Source organism: Phaethon aethereus (assembly GCF_964289735.1).
Source record: "Phaethon aethereus genome assembly, chromosome: 1".
Lineage (NCBI taxonomy): Eukaryota > Metazoa > Chordata > Aves > Phaethontiformes > Phaethontidae > Phaethon > Phaethon aethereus.
Window position 1 is genome coordinate 133,764,886 of NC_138575.1, and position 19,681 is coordinate 133,784,566.

Here is a 19,681-nt window from a genome sequence, read left to right on the forward strand (position 1 = left end):
CCAATAATTTGTACTGAGAAGACAGCATGACTCTTTATGATAGTGCATAGATTGACATCTTCTAAATTAATTAAGATAATAAAAGGGGGAAGGGAGGAGAGTATGGCACCTAACAGTTTCCTCCTTTAATACCCCAGCCCTCCTTAAAACAGGTAATTTCCTTATTACTGGTTTTCAAAATAATATTTACTCTTGATTTAATAGGTTTTTCATTCCTTTCTGTACTCACATAATCATCATTTGCACATATGACCGTAGAAAATTTTATATTCTTATATTCTTTATTCATATTGCACAAAGGATAAGTAAATATCTCTTCATCTTCCTATGAAAACCTAATTCTTCTGGAACAAAGTCCTTGAACTCGTGATTTCTCAGTTAATGTCGGATGGTCATGTGCATTTCTTTAGCTTTGTTTTTTTGCCATCCACACATTACACTGGTTCTCTTGTACTGCTCATTGTTGAGATTTCTCACGGGACTTTTCCATCTATTTCCTCTATCATGACAAATATTGTTATCATGGGAACACAATGTTTTTCCTAATAGCTTAATATGCCTTAATAATTATCCTTTCCACATCCTTCCTGTAAAAAATAATATTCTTTTTATTTCACCTCAACATACCAAGTGGATGAACTTGGTAGGAGCATCAGCTACTGTTTTTCCTACAGACATAGTTACAGTAGGTGACACTCAATGTTCCTTCCGATAGCTAACTAAGTATATTTTATTTTTTCTCTCTCCCAAAACCATACTTTCCTCAAGGGGAGCGCATATATGTGTAATTAGAACTTAAACATAGAGAAATAAAGCTGTTTAGCTGGTCTACTGGCTTATTCCAAAAACTTCAAAGGATCAAGGAATCTTTGATGACTGTATGCCGTAGCTGAATGTCTATGTTTCAAAATAACTTAATGCGGACATTATAATTTTCAGAAATATCTTAAAGATTGGTTTGTATGGCAACTACTTCAAGGAGCATATATAACTCACTAACCATAATTCAGATAAAGAGGTATCTTATCTTGACCATTAATTTACTAAGCCTACGCTTACTGTTCCGTTAGACTAAATTCTTTCTTCCAGTAACAGCCTATTGCTTGTGATAAGAGATGGAGTGCCTAAGGCAAGTTACTAGCACAGTAAGTAGACTTGAAATGGATTGGGCATGGATCTATATACCACCACTATATACCATATATACCGTACCACCATATATACTATACCACCGCTATATACCTTTTCCCAGTAAATTCTGACCTCTGGATTTCTTAATCTAGAGGTGGCAGACCAAGTAAGTTCTGTTTCTTGTTCCACCTTCTGTCTTCACCACACTCTATTGCACTTCCCTGATTAGTCCCTTTTTAATCTTAAGTAATAAGGGCTCTAAGTAAGTGCTCTTCATCTCTTGCAATATCTTGGAATATTTCAGGTTTGGTACATCAACAGAGCACTTTGTAAACATGGGAAAATACCCAATCTCTGTCAGATTGAAAAGGAATCAGTAAGGGAAATGGAGAGTGAGGATGAGAGTAACTCAGAGAATGTCAGGAAAGAGATTTTTTTTGATTCTACAAGTGATCAGGTTGCACAGGTGATCTCTGGGGCTGTAGCAGAAATCTGGATTGGGTGCTCAATTCCAATCAGAAATACATATTTTAGTGGCACTGCTTAAAGACAGCAGAACAAGGTATGTTCTTTTTGGTCAAAAAACAGTTTCCCCTTGGAGTCTGTCCTTCTGTTAGTTGTAAATCACTGAGCTCTATATGTGCTAGCAGATTATTTGAGTCATTTTAGAACAGCAGGGGAAAATACGTTCCTGTTTCAGGACTGAAAAAGCCTCGAGGTCAATTCTTTTCATCACATACTAGGAAAGTGCTAGACCTTCAGCTCCAAGTCGAGCCTCTCTCCAGGCTCTTTTTGGGCACTCTCCACCCCATCTGAAAAGACTTCACATCTTTGTTCTCCCCACAGAGGTGTGATGGTGTCTGCCTCGTTTGCTAGCAGCCTGCTGAGATTTGCCACAGAGCAGAACCACGTCCTGTGGTGGCTGCGCTGCACAGGGCTTCTCTGAACCCCTTGATGTTCTCAAGAACTACTTCTGTAACTGAGATGTGCAGAAATACTGTCATGAGCTCTGTTCAAACTTTTGCTCAGTATGCTGTCACAAAAGCATTTAAATTTGATGGTGCTGTTGGCTGTGTGCTCCTCCAGCCTTTATTTTTACAGGTTCGCAAGACCATCCTTCATTCAGCAGCATGAGGCTAGGTAAAGGTATAGGGGATGTACGGCTTAGAGGCATCCACTCTGTCACAATCATTTGGAGCAAAAAGTTAACTCATTCACCAAAAGCTGGAAGGTATTTAAAATGTATGTTCTTCCTTTGCATTTACCTTTGAATCCCTCAGCAAAACTTGGGTATGAGGTGCGTCCAGAAGACAGGGCACGCTCTTCCTCCGTTGTAGGTTGCTCGTGCAGTTTGACAGGGGAAGGTACTGCTAGATCTAAAAATGTTTCCAGCTCAAATAATCACATCTATGCGTAGCACAGTGAGAATGTGCCTTGGACGGCAGGTTTTGAATAACTTCCTTTTTCGTGCTATGAAGTGAAGGCTAAGTGTACTCTAGTCCCTGTTCTAAGCCTCTTGTGTAGGTGATGCGTGCATGCCTAAAGAGACAAGGTGTAAACCACTGAGCACTCCCCAAGCTAGAATTCTGAAAAATTTAAATTTTCAAGATATTTGGGGAGTTAACACTGATCCTCAGAACACACTGAAGAACATGGTATGTGAGGAGAAAATGAGATCCAGTGGCGATCAGAAGGACTATTGCATCTCGCCTATCAGTCAGAGATTCAGATTAGGGGCTTCTGACTGTTTACATAGTTTTTAATATTTTTCATGGTAACAATAATGAATATACCTTGTTTACATAACTGAAGTACTATATCCACATGATTTCTTCAGCAGGTATTGTTATGTTGTACTATTCTACAGTAATAAGAAATCAGAAGCCACAGAAACATTGTTCTCTCAGGCTGAACTGAATCAGCGGTAGCGTGGGAGTCTCTTCAACTGAAGTTCCCCCACTGTAGTTCTTCTGTGAAATTAGTCCTTTGATGTACAGATGGTTAGTGTCATGTTTATTAGTATAGAGTTGGGTATTGATGACTTTATGAAGTTGGTATTTGTGTTACTCTGTTTCTGTACGGTTGTGTCAGCAGGATGACATTGCGTTAGTATAATTGGCACAGAAAAGGACTGGAAACTAACCTTTATTAAAACATGAGAGTTTCTGAAATGGAAAAAATTCTAACACTGATCATTGGCAAGACAATGTTTTTGGATAAATGATCTTTAGGTACTCCCCTGGTCAATGCTCATTTTAAACCTCTGCCACAGTGTACTAATACAACAGTTGGTGCAGCACATTCGGAACCACCTCAGGGCAGCGAAGCTACTTAAAAATTTTTTTTTTTTTTTTTTTTTTTTTGCAAACCTATTTTTAAGCTAGGTCACTTCCCCTGTTCAGTTTGCATTAGTGCCAGCCCAGCTGTAGAAAAAATGCACTGGGATGTGAGGAGGTATGAAGACTGTTATAAGCTGGTATAGCCTCTGAAGACTTTTAGAAAATCATGGCCTTAATTAGTTGTTAGACTCACAGAATTGTATAGGTTGGAAGGGACCTCTGGGAGTTGCTAGTCCAACCTCCTATGCAAAGCAGGTCCAGTTAGGGCAGGTTGCTCATGCCTTTGTCCTGTCACTTTTTTGAGTATTTCCAAGGTTAGAGGTTCTACAGCCTCTCTGGGAAACTTGTTCCAGGGTTTCAACACCCTCATGGTTGAAAAGAAATAACTTCACAGAATCACAGAATCACAGAATCACTAGGTTGGAAAGGACCTTCAAGATCATCAAGTCCAACCATTAATCCAGCGCCACCATGTCCCCTAAACCATGTCCTGAAGTGCCACATCCACACGTTTTTTGAACACTTCCAGAGATGGCGACTCCACCACCTCCCTGGGCAGCCTGTGCCAATGCCTGACCACTCTCTCAGTGAAGAAATCTTTCCTAATATCCAATCTAAACCTCCCCTGGCGCAACTTGAGGCCATTTCCTCTTGTTTTATCACTAGTTACTTGGGAGAAGAGGCCAACACCCTTGTCACCACAACCCCCTTTCAGGTAGCTGTAGAGAGCGATAAGGTCTCCCCTCAGCCTCCTCTTCTCCAGACTGAACAACCCTAATTCCCTCAGCTGCTCCTCAGAAGACTTGTGCTCCAGACCCCTCACCAGCTTCGTTGCCCTTCTCTGGACACACTCCAGCACCTCAGCATCCTTCTTGTAGTGAGGGGCCTTCCTTGGATCTCATTGGAACCTTCCCTGTTCTGAGTTGTGTCCATTACCTCTGTTCATCCACAGTGTGCAACCAAGAGGAGTCTGGCACTCTCTCCTTTTTCCCTCCACCCCAGTTACGTAGTTGCAGGCAGGAGTAGGATCTCCCCTCATCATTCTTTTCTACGGACTGAACAGGCCTGGGTCTCTGAGCCTCTCCTGATTATCATAAGATCCAGCCCCTTCAGGAGTCTTGTCAGTCATCTGCTGGACTCGCTCTTTTTTCTTATGCTGGGGAGCCCCAAATGCACACAAGTATTTCGGATGCAGCCTCAACATAACAGTTCTTCACTGCAGTCTGAAACAAGCATCTGGTGTATGGACTTTTTGTCCACTACTGAGCTGTTGGAGCACTCGATCAGAATCACAAGACTTGAACTTGACTTCAAGAATCTGAGAACTCCTGACTCACTTCCCTGTTAGAGAAGGTAACTCAGTAACTCTTGTCTCAGCAGAGGAGTTGCATGAAGTAACAAAATAAAATTGGGAGGTATTGCATAAAAATTTAGAGCTTCCTTTTTTTTTTTTAAGACCAGCTTTTACCTTCAGTGCAATCAGATGTGCCTGTATCTGTAGTGAAAACTCCACCACTGACTATGGTAGTGGTTACTCTCATAACCACAGATATATAGATGTGAAAACCTTTGGGGAAAAAAAATTAGTTCTCATGTTTTATAATCTCTGGATTATTTTTGAGGGTTTTTTTTCAACTGTGTGTTTTTTGAAGCTAGTTCTGTTAATAGCCATTGAACTTAGTTGGGAGAATAAGTGAGATTCTAGACCAGCACTGCAGATTTCTGAACCAGATAAAGAATCTTCCACAAGACAGCAGATTTTATATGTTCTTATATCTCAAGCTTAGATTAGGACTTTTGTTAAATTCAAGTTATTTTGTCTTGACGTTATCCTTCGATTTCTTCAACTTTCAGTTCCCAAAGTTCAATCTGTTAAAGGTTTTTTTGTTTGTTTTCTGTCAGAACTATATGGTTGCCAAGAGTATTGACTGCATAGGATGGCAGTGGAAATGTTTTTATCTATTATTTCAGTGGTTTCAGTTTGTTAACTTAGATTGAGGATTCAAAGGTCTCATTTATATCTACTGAATCCCAGCTGCAGAAAGTAAATGCTAGTATAGAGGGTAGGACATACTTCTCATACTAGAAGGACCTTCAGAGGTATACTTGTTTGAGCTGTGAGGTTCTGGAGTTATTTTTAAGTTCATGTTTAAACATTTTTCTTAAGTCTATAATAAGTGTGAGTGTTCATTTTGTAGGATCATTTCTTCATCTTTTTATTTAATTAGCTTGCAGCCTTTCTTCTAGGGAGGTGTCTTCTGAGGAAATAAACAAGTGCAACTGCTGTAATAATTTCATTGTTGTTGTTGCTGGGTGCCCGTCTATCCAAGGCCCATTTTAAACTCCCTACCTTTATCTACTCAAAGGCCATAATTATTTGTCACTGCCTTGGTATCAGCAACCCCTGAAGTCACAGTTTTCCATCTGCAGTATGTAAGACAAAAGAGCCCAAGAGATACCACTAGCTTCAGATCAGTCTTCTAAGTGTCAGAAGCTGAAGACCTCTTCCATGGCTGAGGAGCAACTGTCACAGATACACGAATGGAAACAACAGTCACTGGTGGTTCAAATAGCACCATGTCTTACTGTACTGCTGGATCAGGTAATGGATCTGCATGAGACAAAGGCAAAAGGCAAGTATAGGAAGAATTCTGTTGTTTGGACCTCCACAAAAGAGAAAGGAGGTCAGATGCAGTGTTTCAGTACATCCTCAAGTACTTCACTTTTTCTCCTCAGATGCAGGACTTGGCATTTCCCTTTCTTGAACTTCATAATGATTCTGTTGATCCATTTCTCCAGCCTGTCACTTTGAATGGTGGCACACCCATCTGATGTATCACTTATTCCTCCCAGTTTTGTGTCATCTGCAAACATGCTGAGGGTGCACTCTGTCCCATCATCCAGGCCATTAATGAAGATATCAAGGAGTATTAACTCCTGGGATACACCACTAGCAACTGGCCTCCCAGCTTGACCTCATGCCACTGATTGCAACCTTGTAAGCCTGGCAGTTCAGTTAGTTTTCAATCCACCCCAGCGTCTACTTATATATTTCATCAGTTCGTCTATGAGGATGTTATGGGAGACAGTGTTAAAAGCCGTGCTCAAGTCAACATAAATAACATTTACTGCTCTCCTTTCCTCCACCAAGCCACCTGTATCATCTCATCATAGGGGAGGCATGATGATCACTTTGTAAATCAATGTTGACTACTGCCAAGCACCTTCTTACCCTTAATATGTTTGGAAACCATTTGCAACACCACCTTCCCAGGGATTGAGGTGAGGCCGCTTGTCCTGTAGATTCTTGCGTCCTCCTTTTTGTCCTTCTTGAAGAAAGCAGTGACTTTTGCTTTTTTCCTGTCCCCCGGAATGTCCCCTGATCACCATCACCTTTAGAGATTAGCAAGAGTGGCCTCACAATGACATCAGCTCCATGATGGTTATAACTCTTACATAATTCAAACCTAGAGGAAGCAGCACATTCCATGAATGACAGGATTTGCAGGGAGGAAGAAAACTGATCCTTAATTGTACGTGACAGTGACCTTTCACCTTTGAAATTAAGGTAAGCTAATGTTTGATTAACATCAGACGTTTACTCAAGTTTTGAAATGTAAAACAACTATCTATAAATACCCCTCTGCAAAAGTTCTGCAAAGTTATGTTAATTTACCTTTTCAGCATATGTATTTCAGATTTCTTTGTTGAATGTCTATACATTATGAACCAGAATATCTGATTCTTCAGCACTTGTAGGTGTGTTGGCTGCATCTCATCAGGTGTCTTCTGGTTTTAGTTTCTTCAAGTATGGCTGCTCTGCTTCTCTCCTTTAGATACATCATGTCCTATCCTTTCTCCATTGAAACCAAGAAGGTTTCAAACCAAGGTCAAATCCATCATAAAAGGAAGAATTCAGATATGTAGAATATATGGATATATACTACCCTTGAGGGTTGGTTTTTGTTGGTTATTTTGTTTGGAGTTTTCTTTGGTTGGTTGGTTGGTTGGTTGGGGTTTTTGTAAAAAAAAACCAACCAAACAAAAATCCCACACCTCTAAACTGGAGACAAGCAGATTAGTGTTCCTCTGAATATGGTAAAGCAAGTTCTATTAGTGGTGACACCTGAAAATCACATGGACTTATCACAATGACCTTATTGTCATTTGCCTGAGATTATAGAAATCTTGTGGACTCTCATTAGCGTGGACACTTGCCTCTTGCAAATATCAAAAAACCCTCCACTCTCTAGAATCCAAGTATGCAGGTCCATCCAATTCACCCCCTTTTGAAAGCTTTCTCCCTTGTACCATCCAGCATTGATAGAATAGGTGTCTGTGGCCAGCACAGAGGGTCAAAGAGGTAGGTCCAGAATTCATTCATAGGTCTAGTTGCTTGAATTTCTTCTCCTTCAGAGGATGTTCTACAGGTCTGTTGTACTGAGGACAGAATCATAATTTTGAAATTATCTTTCTATTAAGATTCAGGTGTCAAATGGGCTATTAAAATTTGCTCTGCTCCATCATGTCAAGCTGTATCAAAAGATTTGGCAAATTTATATTTTGTTCAGAAGCAATTGTCTTTCACGTGGAGCCTATTCCTAACTGATAAAGGCAATGGCATTCTACAGGTTTAGAGGAAAATTATGATCTTCAATATTTCCTCATGGACAAAAAAAAAAAAAATTAATGCAATTGAAAAAGAGACACTTTTTTCCCTGTATCATGAAGTGTGGGAAACTACTGTGCTGAGATGTTATGGAAATGATGTAGTTCACAGCAGAATATGTCTATTTATACCAAAGCATTTCCCCAGAGCAAAGACGCTGGATAACACTTTGATAACAGTAGGACAGAGAAAGGCTAATTAGTAATTTAGGTTTTCTTTGTTTTGGACATGGCAGAAGGAGCAACTGAGTCTAGATCTAGATTTTAATGTGGTGGAGGACAAAGTCAAATAAGCCAGAAAGGTGAATGGGTGCCAGGGCAAGGGAATGAGGGATGTGGAGCAGAAGTGTGGCTTTAATGTCCTTCCTTAGGTGAAGTCTCTTGCTATAGTTATAACTCCAGAAAGTGGGTTGATGACAGGTGTTGTCTCAGTTAAGTTAATTCACCAAGGTGTTTCCCATCTGTTGAATCTTCTCTCTTCAAACAGGCTAGGTGACAATCTTCTGCCACCATTCATGAAACCAAACAAGTTAATAAATAGTTTGTTTTAATAATAGGGCTTTAATAATAAGCTGTTGTAAAGACCTAAGACCTCCTGCAAGATTGTAAAAATGCTGGTTGGAAGGCACCTCTGGAGGCTCTCTCAGTTGGACCAGCTCAGCACTAGATTATGTCACTCTTGGCTTTGCCTGAGTCTAGAAAAGCCTCAGTGATAGAGATTCCTCCACCTCGCTGGACTACCTGTTCTAGTGCCCAGCTTCAGACTGGGCATCAGAAAATAAAATCAACAAGCTCCCAAGCTGTACACTGTGGCAATTGTTCTTTGTTGGACGAGCTGGCAGTAGCAAGAAGAGTTTGGCTCTGTGACTTTTGTCATAATACTTGAAACAGTTTTAAGCTGGTATTATGCCACTTCTTTGCTTCCTTTTTAAAAGACTAAATATGTCCAGCTCCCTCAGCCTCTCCTCAATAAACTCCTTAGTAGCCCCCCACTGAACTCCCAATTTCACCACATCCCTCTTGATCAGAGGTATCCAAAACTAAACACTGTTTCAGGTATGGCCTCACCAGTACCAAGTAGAGATTATCAGCAAATTTCACTTTACGTGCTGGCCATGCTTCTAATGTGTGTTGCTTCTTCCAGAAGAGCATGCCGCAGGCTCACGTTCAACCCAGTGCGCGTGGTAGCCCACAGGACTATGACCTAGCCAGCCACTTCCCAGCCTGTACCTGTACATGGAGTTGTTCCAGCTGCCCAGGGTGCAGAACTTCATACTTCATCTAAGAATCACAAGGTCTCTGTGCAATCCTTAAGTTTTTCAGGGTCCTTCTGGGTTGAACCAGCAGCCACTTCCCCTAACTTAGTGTTATCTGCTGATCTGCTGAGAACGAGCTCTGCATTGCAGCCGGGTTGTTAATGAAGGCATTTGATATGGGTGCCAGGATTGACCCCAGGGTGCTTTGCTGATCACCAGCCAGATATTGAGTTATTGACTGCTACCCTTACAGCCAGTTTTCAATTTATCTAAGCAGTCTCTTTGTCCAGTCCATGCTTCTGCTGTTTCCAGAGAGGAAGGCTAAGGAAGGTGGTGTCAAAAGCCAAATTTAAATTAAAGTCTATTACATCCACCACTCTGCCCTTGCCCACAGAGTCGGTCACTTTATCATAGCAGGCAATCAGGCAGGTCGAACATGGTTTGCCTTCCTGGGCAGACTACTGCTGATTATGGGCTCCCTGATCTTTCCATTGACTGAGGTGAAGCTGACTGCTTCCCAAGTTTCCCAAGTCCTCCTTCTTGCCTTTTCTAAAGATGAAGATTGATAGTGGCCACACCCTCAGGCCCACCAGGTCTTCCAGTAGCTTGGGGTGATTCTCATCCAGCCCAATGGATCTGAATACATCCAGCTTCTCAAACCTGTTGCTCCTCCATTGCTGGCTGCCCCATTTCTTCCCCCATTGTGCCCATATAGGCAGGGGTCTGGGAGTTGGCTTTGGCTGTGAAGACAGAGGCAGAAAAAAGGCACTGAGTTCATCAGCTTTTTCACTGACACCTCTTGTCACTAGGGGCCTCCATCAGCAGAAGCCCATTTTCCTTGAACCTGCTTCTCCAGTCAGCGTTCTCACAGAATCTCCCTTGTGGCAAGCAGTGCCCCTCAGCAGTCTCAGCTCCAGCTGGGCTTCGGCCTTCCTGATTTTGACACTAAGTACCTAACACCGCTGTTTTTGGGGTGTCTGTCTAAGACATTAGAATAATTTTATTTAGTTTGGCTAATCTAAACCACACAGGAGATGGTCCTTCTGACTCTTGCACACTTTTGCTCCAGCAGGTCAAGGCTCATGAGTGAACGTGGAAAAATTGCTCCAACTGCAGAAGCAATTGTCTGCTAGTAGGAAGACATGGAAAAGATGTCTGAAATTAGAATGTGCTTAATGTGGTTAATGCAAGTATCGATAAAAATGGAATGGAATCCTTCTGGTTTTTAAAGATTTAGAGGAAAGATGCAACTAGACAGTGAAGACCAACAGATCACCCTATAGGAAGGTTTAGGGTTGCTCTGCCACTGGGAAACATTCTTGGAAGAGGATCATTCACTGAATAGTTTCATTGGTTCAAGGCTAATTTGATTGGTAAGAGCTTAAATTTAAAAGTAGGGAACAAAACTGGGGAAGGCTCATTTAATCTGCATGATGATAAAGTAGCGAGAAAGACATATCAGAGGGTCAGGGGAATGAAAGTGCCAACACTGATAACAGCACTTGCTGGCTAACACAGAGTGGGAAAGTACGGGCTAAAAATGAGCCTCTTGTGGTAGCCAGTGTGAAGCTATGACATTGGCACAACAAAACGGAGGATCCAGAACAACTCAGTCAGAATGTGTAGTACAGAGACCTGTGGAGGATTAGCAGTTGTGGCTGGAATATCAGGATGGAAGTATATGCATCATCTAGGAAAGATGAGCATGAGGAAAAGATGGAAGATGAAAGATGAGGAAAATTAAGATGGTGAAATAGTGTTATGCATTAATGACTTCAGAGAAAGAAAAGGGACGGTATGTATAACATGGATCATGTTTGAGTTAAAATCGTTTAGAGAGAGGTAGAAAAAATACTGTACTAAAGTATCAGAAAGCCTGCACTATCCAAGAGAGCCTGGGGGTTGGATTTAGACAGCGATGTAGATCTCTGTCATGTCATTTGGAAAAGAAAAGAAGTACCTTTAGTAACTCTAAAAATATGGGAAGTTTAAGTCCTCGGATACCTATTCCTAGATGTGCTAACTACACTGCAGTAAGAAGATATGCAAGAGTTCTATCTAAACAGTTTTTAACCACGAGTAAGTAATTTCCATTATTTTTAACTGATTTGAACTGAAAAGAAATTCTGAAATGGCAGAATTCTCATTGAATAAAAACACTGGTTTTAGCCATCTTAATTTTTTCCAACCAGTTGGATTAGTTGCATCAGGTTATATCTTCAAATTGAGCTTGAAGGCAGAGTACATAACTTCTCTCATAATTATCACAAATTAATTTAAAAGCAGACTTTGAACATTCTGATATGCAGTAGAAATTAAAAAAAAAAAAAAGGAAATTACAAGATACATAGTACACATAATTAGACCTGATTTTCAAGGGGGGCGGGGGGAGACTAAATTGTCAAAGAGCTAAAATTCAGAAAATACACTAAATGACTGCAAAAATAACATTATGCATTTGCATTGATACCATCCTTTACATTATTTCCACAGAATCTGTCATGCCTATTTTTATTAATCCACTGGCAATTACCGGATCTTTTTATTTTATATTTTGGTCTCTCTTATGTTGGCTACAGCAGTTTGTAAACATTTACAAACTGCATCCACTACGTTTGCTTAGTTATAAGTCTTATAAAGTTCAAATCTAGAGGAAGCAGCATGTTCCATGAATTCCTGGGTTGTCAGGGAGGCAGAAAATTGATCCTTAATTGTACATGGGAGTGATCTTTAATCTGTGAAATTAAGGTTAGTTGATGTTTGATTAATATGTGATGCTTACATTTTGAAATGTATGACAGCTGAGTACATCTCTTTGACACTTCTGTATAGTTGTTATTTTATCTTTTTAGCATATATATTGAAGATTTCTTTGTTGCATGTTTATACATAATGAACTGAAATAACTGATTTTTCTGTTCAGAGGCAGATTCTGTAATTTGTTGTAGCTGTGTTGAATGGATGTACTGCCGGGGAAGGAATGTCCCTCCTCCTGGCAAAGTACGCTGGCGCAGGTAAACAAAAATACTACAAATAATCGCAAATCTTTCAGGCAAATATCAATCACGTCAGCAGGTGGTAAAGAGAAACGGAGAAATGTTTCTATGGCTGCAGGGCAGGCATTCCTTCCTTCCTAAGCAAGACTTATCTTCTCCTGCCTCTCCCAGCAAATGCTGAGACTGTGTCACATCCTGTTAAAGCATGAAAAGCTAACAGAGCTTTTGCCTTTTCTTTGCCTAATACTGCAGTAAAGAACCTTTAGTTTAATCCCAGAATCAAAAGCAATCGGAAACTCATCAAAATCTAACTTGTTAATATCCCCCAATGATACCTGGCCACAAATCTGCAACGCAGTTAGTAACACAGCTCTTAAGATTCATGGCTCACAAGGTTTCGGAGCTGGAGGAGAAATGCAGGTATTTGGTGCTAAATAAGGAAGGCCTCATTTATGGGAGATCTGGAGAAATAATATATATCACCCTTTCAATGAAACATTGATGAAAAAATACTCAGTTTAAATCAGGTGTTAAATAGGTTTATGCTGCATTCCACTACTGTTTATCCCATTACCGGGCTCAGTAAAGCAGGGTGTGTAGGCAGGGCTATGTTTGTACATGACTTAAAACGCCTGTGCCGTCAGTAAATAACAAAGGACAAGGCGATGAGAGAGTTCCTCTCTTTCTCTGTTTTCACTTGTTTTTGTGAATATTGACACTGTTAGTGGCAACTTGTTCCAAATCAAATAGCTCCGGCTGAACTTCAAAAGATAACGTAGATGTGTGAGGCAAGTGAGAATATGTCCCTAGTTCAAGGCAGTCTGGGAGTACAAAAAATCATATAATGCAAAGGATATTGGGGTAGAAGATGTGTGATTTAACAACATAGGGGTTTTTTTTTAATACATATTTTCATGCGGAGGACAACTAATATACTTTTCACATGCCAAGTGACAAATACAAAAGCAATCCGTTATGATTCATCCTAAAAATTATTTTAACATTAGGCTGATATTGTTCAGTGAATGACACTTCTTAGCTATGAAAGTACACAAAAACAAAGCAGACAGATGTAGTTCAAGCTTTGCCAGACTGAGCTGCACATTGGTCCTGCTCGTCAATCAAGGGAACATAAAAAGATGGTTTAATTCCTCTGGATATTCTGCCCATGGCTTCTTAGACAGTGAGAGACAAACAGAAATAGAAGCCATTTCACCAGGGCAAATTCAGCTATATTTTATAAAAACATTCATGACTAAAAGATAGAAGTCCTTTAGAAATACAGCCAGGACCTTTGATTTCAAAATTGTGGTTTTGAAACAGAGCACCATTTTGCTGTTGATATCTAGCTTCAAGACTGACACCACCAACACATTTTATAGAAAGGTTTGAAGTGACTGGGGAAAAAAAGATTTTCTCAGTTTATTGACTCAGTGCCCATGGATATTTTCTGCAAGACTGATCCCTCATGAGGAAGATTTCTTGTCAGTCAGTTAGTCCATGAGCATTTCCGTCACCTGCAAACCTAGTTTCTTGATAACTCTCTAAGTACAACTATGACTTATCATCTATTTTAGGGGAATGCTTAAGGTGGTGAGTTAATATTTCAGCAGTCAGGAATAACTATAATTAGTTATACCCACCACCTTTCTTCAGTTGCTGATATATGTGTTAAAACATTCTTTTTAACTTCTGAGTCACATTCTGTTTTTTCTCAGAGGACACAAACTTACTCGATGAAGAGGGGTACTTCTCTTCAGATCACGTTGTATTGTTTGTAAAAATAGTTTGGTGTGAGCACTTGATGTCATTCAGAAGTTATGAGGCACTGGACTTCCAGGAGTTTCAGAAAAGGAAGGACGATTTTGAAGTGAAAGCAGACAAATACTGCCTTATTGCAGCCTTCCAGTACTTAAAGGGGGCTTGTAAGAAAGATGGGGAGAGACTTTTTAGCACGGCCTGTAGCAATAGGATAAGGGGTGATGGTTGTAAACTAAAGAGAGCAGATTTCGACTAGATATAATGCCGCCACAATGAGAGTGGTGAAAGACTGGCACAGGTTGCCCAGAGAGGTGGCAGATGCCCCATCCCTGGCAACATTCAAGGTCAGGCTGGACGGGGCTCTGAGCAACGTGATCTAGTTGAAGATGTCCCTGCTCACTGCAGGGGGGTTGGACTAGATGGCCTTTAAAGGTCCCTTCCAACCCAAACTATTCTGTGATTCTATGATATAAAAAACACTGAAAAAAGAAGCCAAGCTTTTCAAAACTAGTTTACACTTTTGACAATTTTTACTTGAATGTCTGTTAAGGTGGCAAAATTAGCAGTCCCTCCAGGTTCGTTCTGCCTGCATCCTGAACTGACTTTGAGACTTTACCTCTCTGCAGTTTTACCTCTGAGATTTTCCCAGACTTAGGTTGGCCAACACCTACTGTAGCTCATGGATGAACATTTGCACAGACCTGTTTAAATGCAGCACCTGCTGAAAATGTGTGGTAAGAGGGGAAAAATGTTTTCCACAAAAGAAAGACAAAGCGGTGTTGAGTTTAACAGCACCCAACACACCATAAAGAAAAGAAAAATGCTTTAAAATACAACAATCTGGAACAAGTATTACCAGAGTTTCATTCACAGAAGGACACCCTGGGCATCAGATGAAGAAAGCAGAATAACCGAAGTGTCTGCAGTAAAACACCTTCCCAAAGGGCTCCATGCGACATGCCTTGCAGAGGTGAAGTTGCACTTGGGAGAATTCCTGCACTGGCTTATAATTCACGCCAGAGAGCTGATGACAAGAGGCTGGCCACAGCCCAGCACACACACAGCTTCTCCCTGCCCCTCTCCCTGCCCTCACAGGCAGAATTACTGTGGTAATTCGCGCTCCCGGTCCTGGGGGTAAGCAGAAACTTCCCAGTCCCGTCCCTCAGCTCCCCAAGGCTGTAGGGCTGTCAGGTTATGTATTCCTTCCCCTGTCACTCAAAGTGGAGCCTCACATTGCTCCTGGTGACGTGCCGCCTCTAGGATGGTTTCCTTTGGTGCGATATGAAGGGACAGTAGAGCAAGGTGGGGGGTGGAGAGTTAGAGAGGGACATGGTGACATCTCCAACTCTGAGCATGCAGACACTGGCTGTAGTCCCATCGCAGCTGGAAAAACCCCTTTAGCCGCTACCGTCAAGAAAACCATCTTGTTCTGTGAAGTATGGGCAAAATTAAACAGTTCACAACTGCCTTTGTAAAAGCTGAAGATTAAAAAATTCCCCAGAGTTCCTCCATCTGTCATAAAGAAGGATACACAGGTAAGTCTGAAACTAGCTTCTGACTCCCAGGAGTAAATGCATACCAAAGCTTTGTAGACTCTTAAGTAACCCACTACGTCTGGTGCTTAAGCATCCATAAGGTATCCAAAGCTAAACCTGAGCAAGAACGCTCACGGTCTTGTTTCTGAGGTGCTGGTAGATGCATACTGTATTAAATCCACTATTCCCCGCTTTAAAACAACCTGCCAAGCGCTACAATGTAAAAGAATTAACAACCAACTACGGACAATTCCAGATACATTACCCTCTGTTAGTTCTTCCCTGTATGTAAAATATGATAATAGTACTACTTCAACTTAGAAGGCTGTTACTAAATTAAATTTATTAATGCTTGAAGGAGTTATGAGAGTACCACAGGAAAGCCATCATGGAAATTAATTAACCTGCCTTCAAGGGACGGTTTGAAGAATGTACAGTGAATATGACATGAAAGATTCTACTTTACATGATGAAAATGAGGAGAAACATTGAAGAACTATATGTTAATTAAACACATCCTTTGCACAGAATGAGGCAGGAGTCTTGCAGAAAAAACACTGGGCAAAGGTAGTTTAAAAACTGACTCAGATCACATACTACATACAATATCATACAGGAGGTTTTTGTCTTTGGAGCTTTAATGTTTTCTGTATAGTTTCCTTAAGTTTTCTTTAAAATCTTTTTTTCACTGCATGACTCCCAGTGTGAATATTGGTGAGTCTGTGAGCCAGCTATCAGAGGAAATTAGAGTCGTAGGAGACTACTTGTTTCTCCGTGTGACATGCCATGCTTACGGGCTTCATGGCTGCTTGAGAGCCAGCACTAGTAAGCTCACGTTCCCTGGGGCAGATTCTCCCGTGGTCCTATCCGTCCCTCTCCACCAGCAGCTCCTGCTCGAATACCCTCCCTGCAGATACCCTCATACCCCCTTCCCCAGCTTCTGGCTATACTCATTCAACTTTCCCTGTCCCTTCGTATCCCCCACATCCATTCCCTGCTTTCTGAATTCCCAGTCCTGGAAACTCACCCTCTGTTTCCTTTCCCTCAGCACTAAGCCCATGTAACTTGCAGCCTTTCCGTACTTAAAGGGGGCTTATAAGATGGGGACAGACATTTTAGCAGGGCCTGTTCCGATAGGACAAGAGGTAACGGTTGTAAACTAAAAGAGGGCAGATTTAGACTAGATCTAAGGAAGAAATGTTTCCCAATGAGGGTGGGGAAACACTGGCCCAGGTTGCCCAGAGAGGTGGTAGATGCCCCATCCCTGGCAACATTCAAGGTCAGGCTGGACGGGGCTCTGAGCAACCTGATCTAGTTGAAGATGTCCCTGCTCACTGCAGGGGAGTTGGACTAGATGGCCTTTACAGGTCCCTTCCAGCCCAAACTATTCTATGGTTCTATGAACTTGCACTGAGACCAGCTGTTCCTTCCCTTGTGCTCATCAAGCACCAACAGGATAAAGATTAATTAAGATTAGAGGAGAGTCTTCCTTCTTTTGGTTTTGTTGCCAAAGGAGCCCCTGGAAATCAGAAGGCACAGCTACAGTAAGACAGGTAGGATTTTCCTTCTGTAACATGAGCAAAACAGTACAATTTCATCTTTAGACAGGTAGAATAATTTTAAGTGGAATCCTTTGACAGAACTTTAGCCTGAAACAGCTGTCATGAAAATGTCAATTAACACTTTTTAAATTTGGCAGAGTTATAAACAAGGAAAATGAAGCCTTTCACTGGTAAGGCAATATGAGGAATAATTGTTACTATCCACTCCAACAGAAACTAATTCTGTCTAGTTAAACTTTTGTTGAGGTGTGTGAACACAAACACGAGGACACCACTTGAATGTATATATGGAAGACAAATTGTTGACCAGTGCCCCAACAGATAATTTGCACTTAAGAAATAACGATTTACTGGGAGACATATCAGGAATACCAAGGCAAATGCTTTCCAAAAAAAACCCCCAAAACCAACTTTCCTTCTCTACCCCCTTATATTGGGATATGTATATGGTCTGTATTTTCAGCTAAAGAAGAATATAACTGGAATAGAACTGCTAGGCAAAAAGAAACTTCTGTGGGATTTTACGGCTGCTAGCGGATAAACACTTATTGGGGAAAAAAAAAAAGATGTTTCTTTATTTCTCCTTTTCCAAAACCAGGCACAAAACGGCACCCCGTCCGCAGGCCTGCTCGTGGGAGCGACCTTGGCTGGGCGCCGGGCCAGGGACACGCTTGCGCCTCTCGCCAGCGCCATCGATCCGGCCGAGGCGGCGCGTGGCGGCAAACGGCACGCGCAACCTCCCAGGTGGAAAAATCTGGAAAAAAAACGGGTAAAAAAAAAAAAATGGCAGGTCCTGCCAGAAAGCCGGAGGGCACGTTGTTCGGCTCTCCGAGGTAAAGCGGTTAGAAGTGCCCGCTCACCGACGCGCAGGCTCGGCCCTGGCCCCGCCTGACGGAGCGCGGACCCCCGGCGCAAGGTGCCAGGCAGGCGGGGCCGCGGGTCGGGTGGGCCGCACGCAGGGCGGTGGGCCAGCCCGCCCCTGCCCGGCGGCACCCCGCTGCCCTGCGGCCAGGCCCGGCCCGGCCGTCCCCGGTCCGCCGGCAGAAGCGCGGCACTCCCCGGCGCGGCGGGGGCCAGGGTGGGGCGAGGCTCTGCCGAGCGACCGCCGGCGGGACCCCCGCCCGCCGCGCTGCGGGGCGGGGCAGCTGCAGCACCTGGCGGCGCGGGAGCCGCCCCCGCCCCGCGCAGGCGGTCACCAGGCGAGGAGCCGCCGCTGAGCGGCTCCGGGCTGCCGTCGGCCGCCGCGCCCGGCCCCGCTCCCGCTCCTCCCCGCCTGCCGCACGGTGTCAGGTGCCGCGGGGCGGGCAGTGCGCCTGTGCGGCGGCCGCTGGGCGCCGCGGAGCGGAGGGGAGCGCCGGCGGCGGCGGCAGCAGGACGCGGCGGTAGCAGGACGCGGCGGTGGCCACCGGCCGAGGAAGATGGCGGAGCCGGGGGCTGCGCGCAGCTACCCGCGGGCGACAGGTAGGGGATGAGCCTGCGGCCCCGCAAGGTGCCGGAGGACGGCGGTTCACCCGCCCGCGCACCTCCCTCAGCTGCCCCCGGTGCTGTCCCGTCCTGTCCCTTCCCGCACCGGGGCTGCCGGAGCCCCAGGGGGCGGCAGGCGAGGGTCGCTCCCCCGTCTGCCCGGCAGGTGCCGGCCGGCGCGGCGCTGAGGGGGGGGCGGCGGCGGGAGGGTCCGGCCGCCATCTCGGGCCGGGCCCGGGGCCGCCGTGGGGCGCGGAGTGGGGGGCGGTCCCGGCCCCGCGGAGGGATGGGGCGGGTTGTCCTCGGCGGGAGCCGGCGCCGGTGGGAGGCGGCGGTTGGCGACTTCTGGCGGGAGGCAGAGCGGGTCTCGCCCCGGCGTTACCCCCTTCCCCCGCGGCCGGGTGCCGCCTTTGTGGTGCGGGAGGTGCCTGCCATGAGGTGGCTTTTGTGCGGCGGGCCGGGCTTGCCCGGCAGCCGCGTGTGCCGCCGCGATTTCCCCGACCGCCGGCGGTGCTGCCGGGGAGGGCGGCAGCCTGGTTTTGCCCCGAAGTGGAGAGCGGGGAGGGAGCGATTTATAAACCTCATTTTCAGCGGTGCCTGGGCCTGCCTGTGCTGGTCGGCCAACCCGGGCAGCAAACTGGTTGAGCTGGTATCGAGCATGAAGGCCTCACTCTGAGCCTTTATATAGGCACAGCGCCTGTTAAGGTCCTTCCTCGTTGCTGGGTGAACATAACTTTTAATTTGGGAGGGTGAAGAAGGCATGTGAGATTGTGGTGGAGGCTGCTGCGGTGTATGACCTTCATGGGATCAAGCCCCGCAGCACCATCGAGGTGCTGGGGCCAAGGCCTGTGGTCATGACCTTAGCTCTTGGCCTCGTGTTGTCGGTGTTAGGGTGGGTCTGGCTGCTCTTTCTTCACATGACTTCTCCCTGGTTTGATGTATGAGATGAATGGTGATTAAGGTGTTAGG

General features: G+C 44.0%; 1 protein-coding gene across 1 annotated transcript in view; it reads left to right on the forward strand.

Moving 5' to 3' along the window:
• Nucleotides 1–18,513: 18,513 nt before the first annotated feature.
• The window catches only part of MAP7D2 (MAP7 domain containing 2), a gene marked incomplete at its 3' end in the record, with an annotated part of 83,728 nt that continues 82,560 nt past the window's right edge, over nt 18,514–19,681 (forward strand). The window contains exon 1 of the mRNA XM_082013884.1: nt 18,514–18,709. Within this exon, the coding sequence (XP_081870010.1) occupies nt 18,667–18,709 (43 nt within the window). The 5' untranslated portion in view covers nt 18,514–18,666. The remainder of the gene's footprint in view (nt 18,710–19,681) is intronic.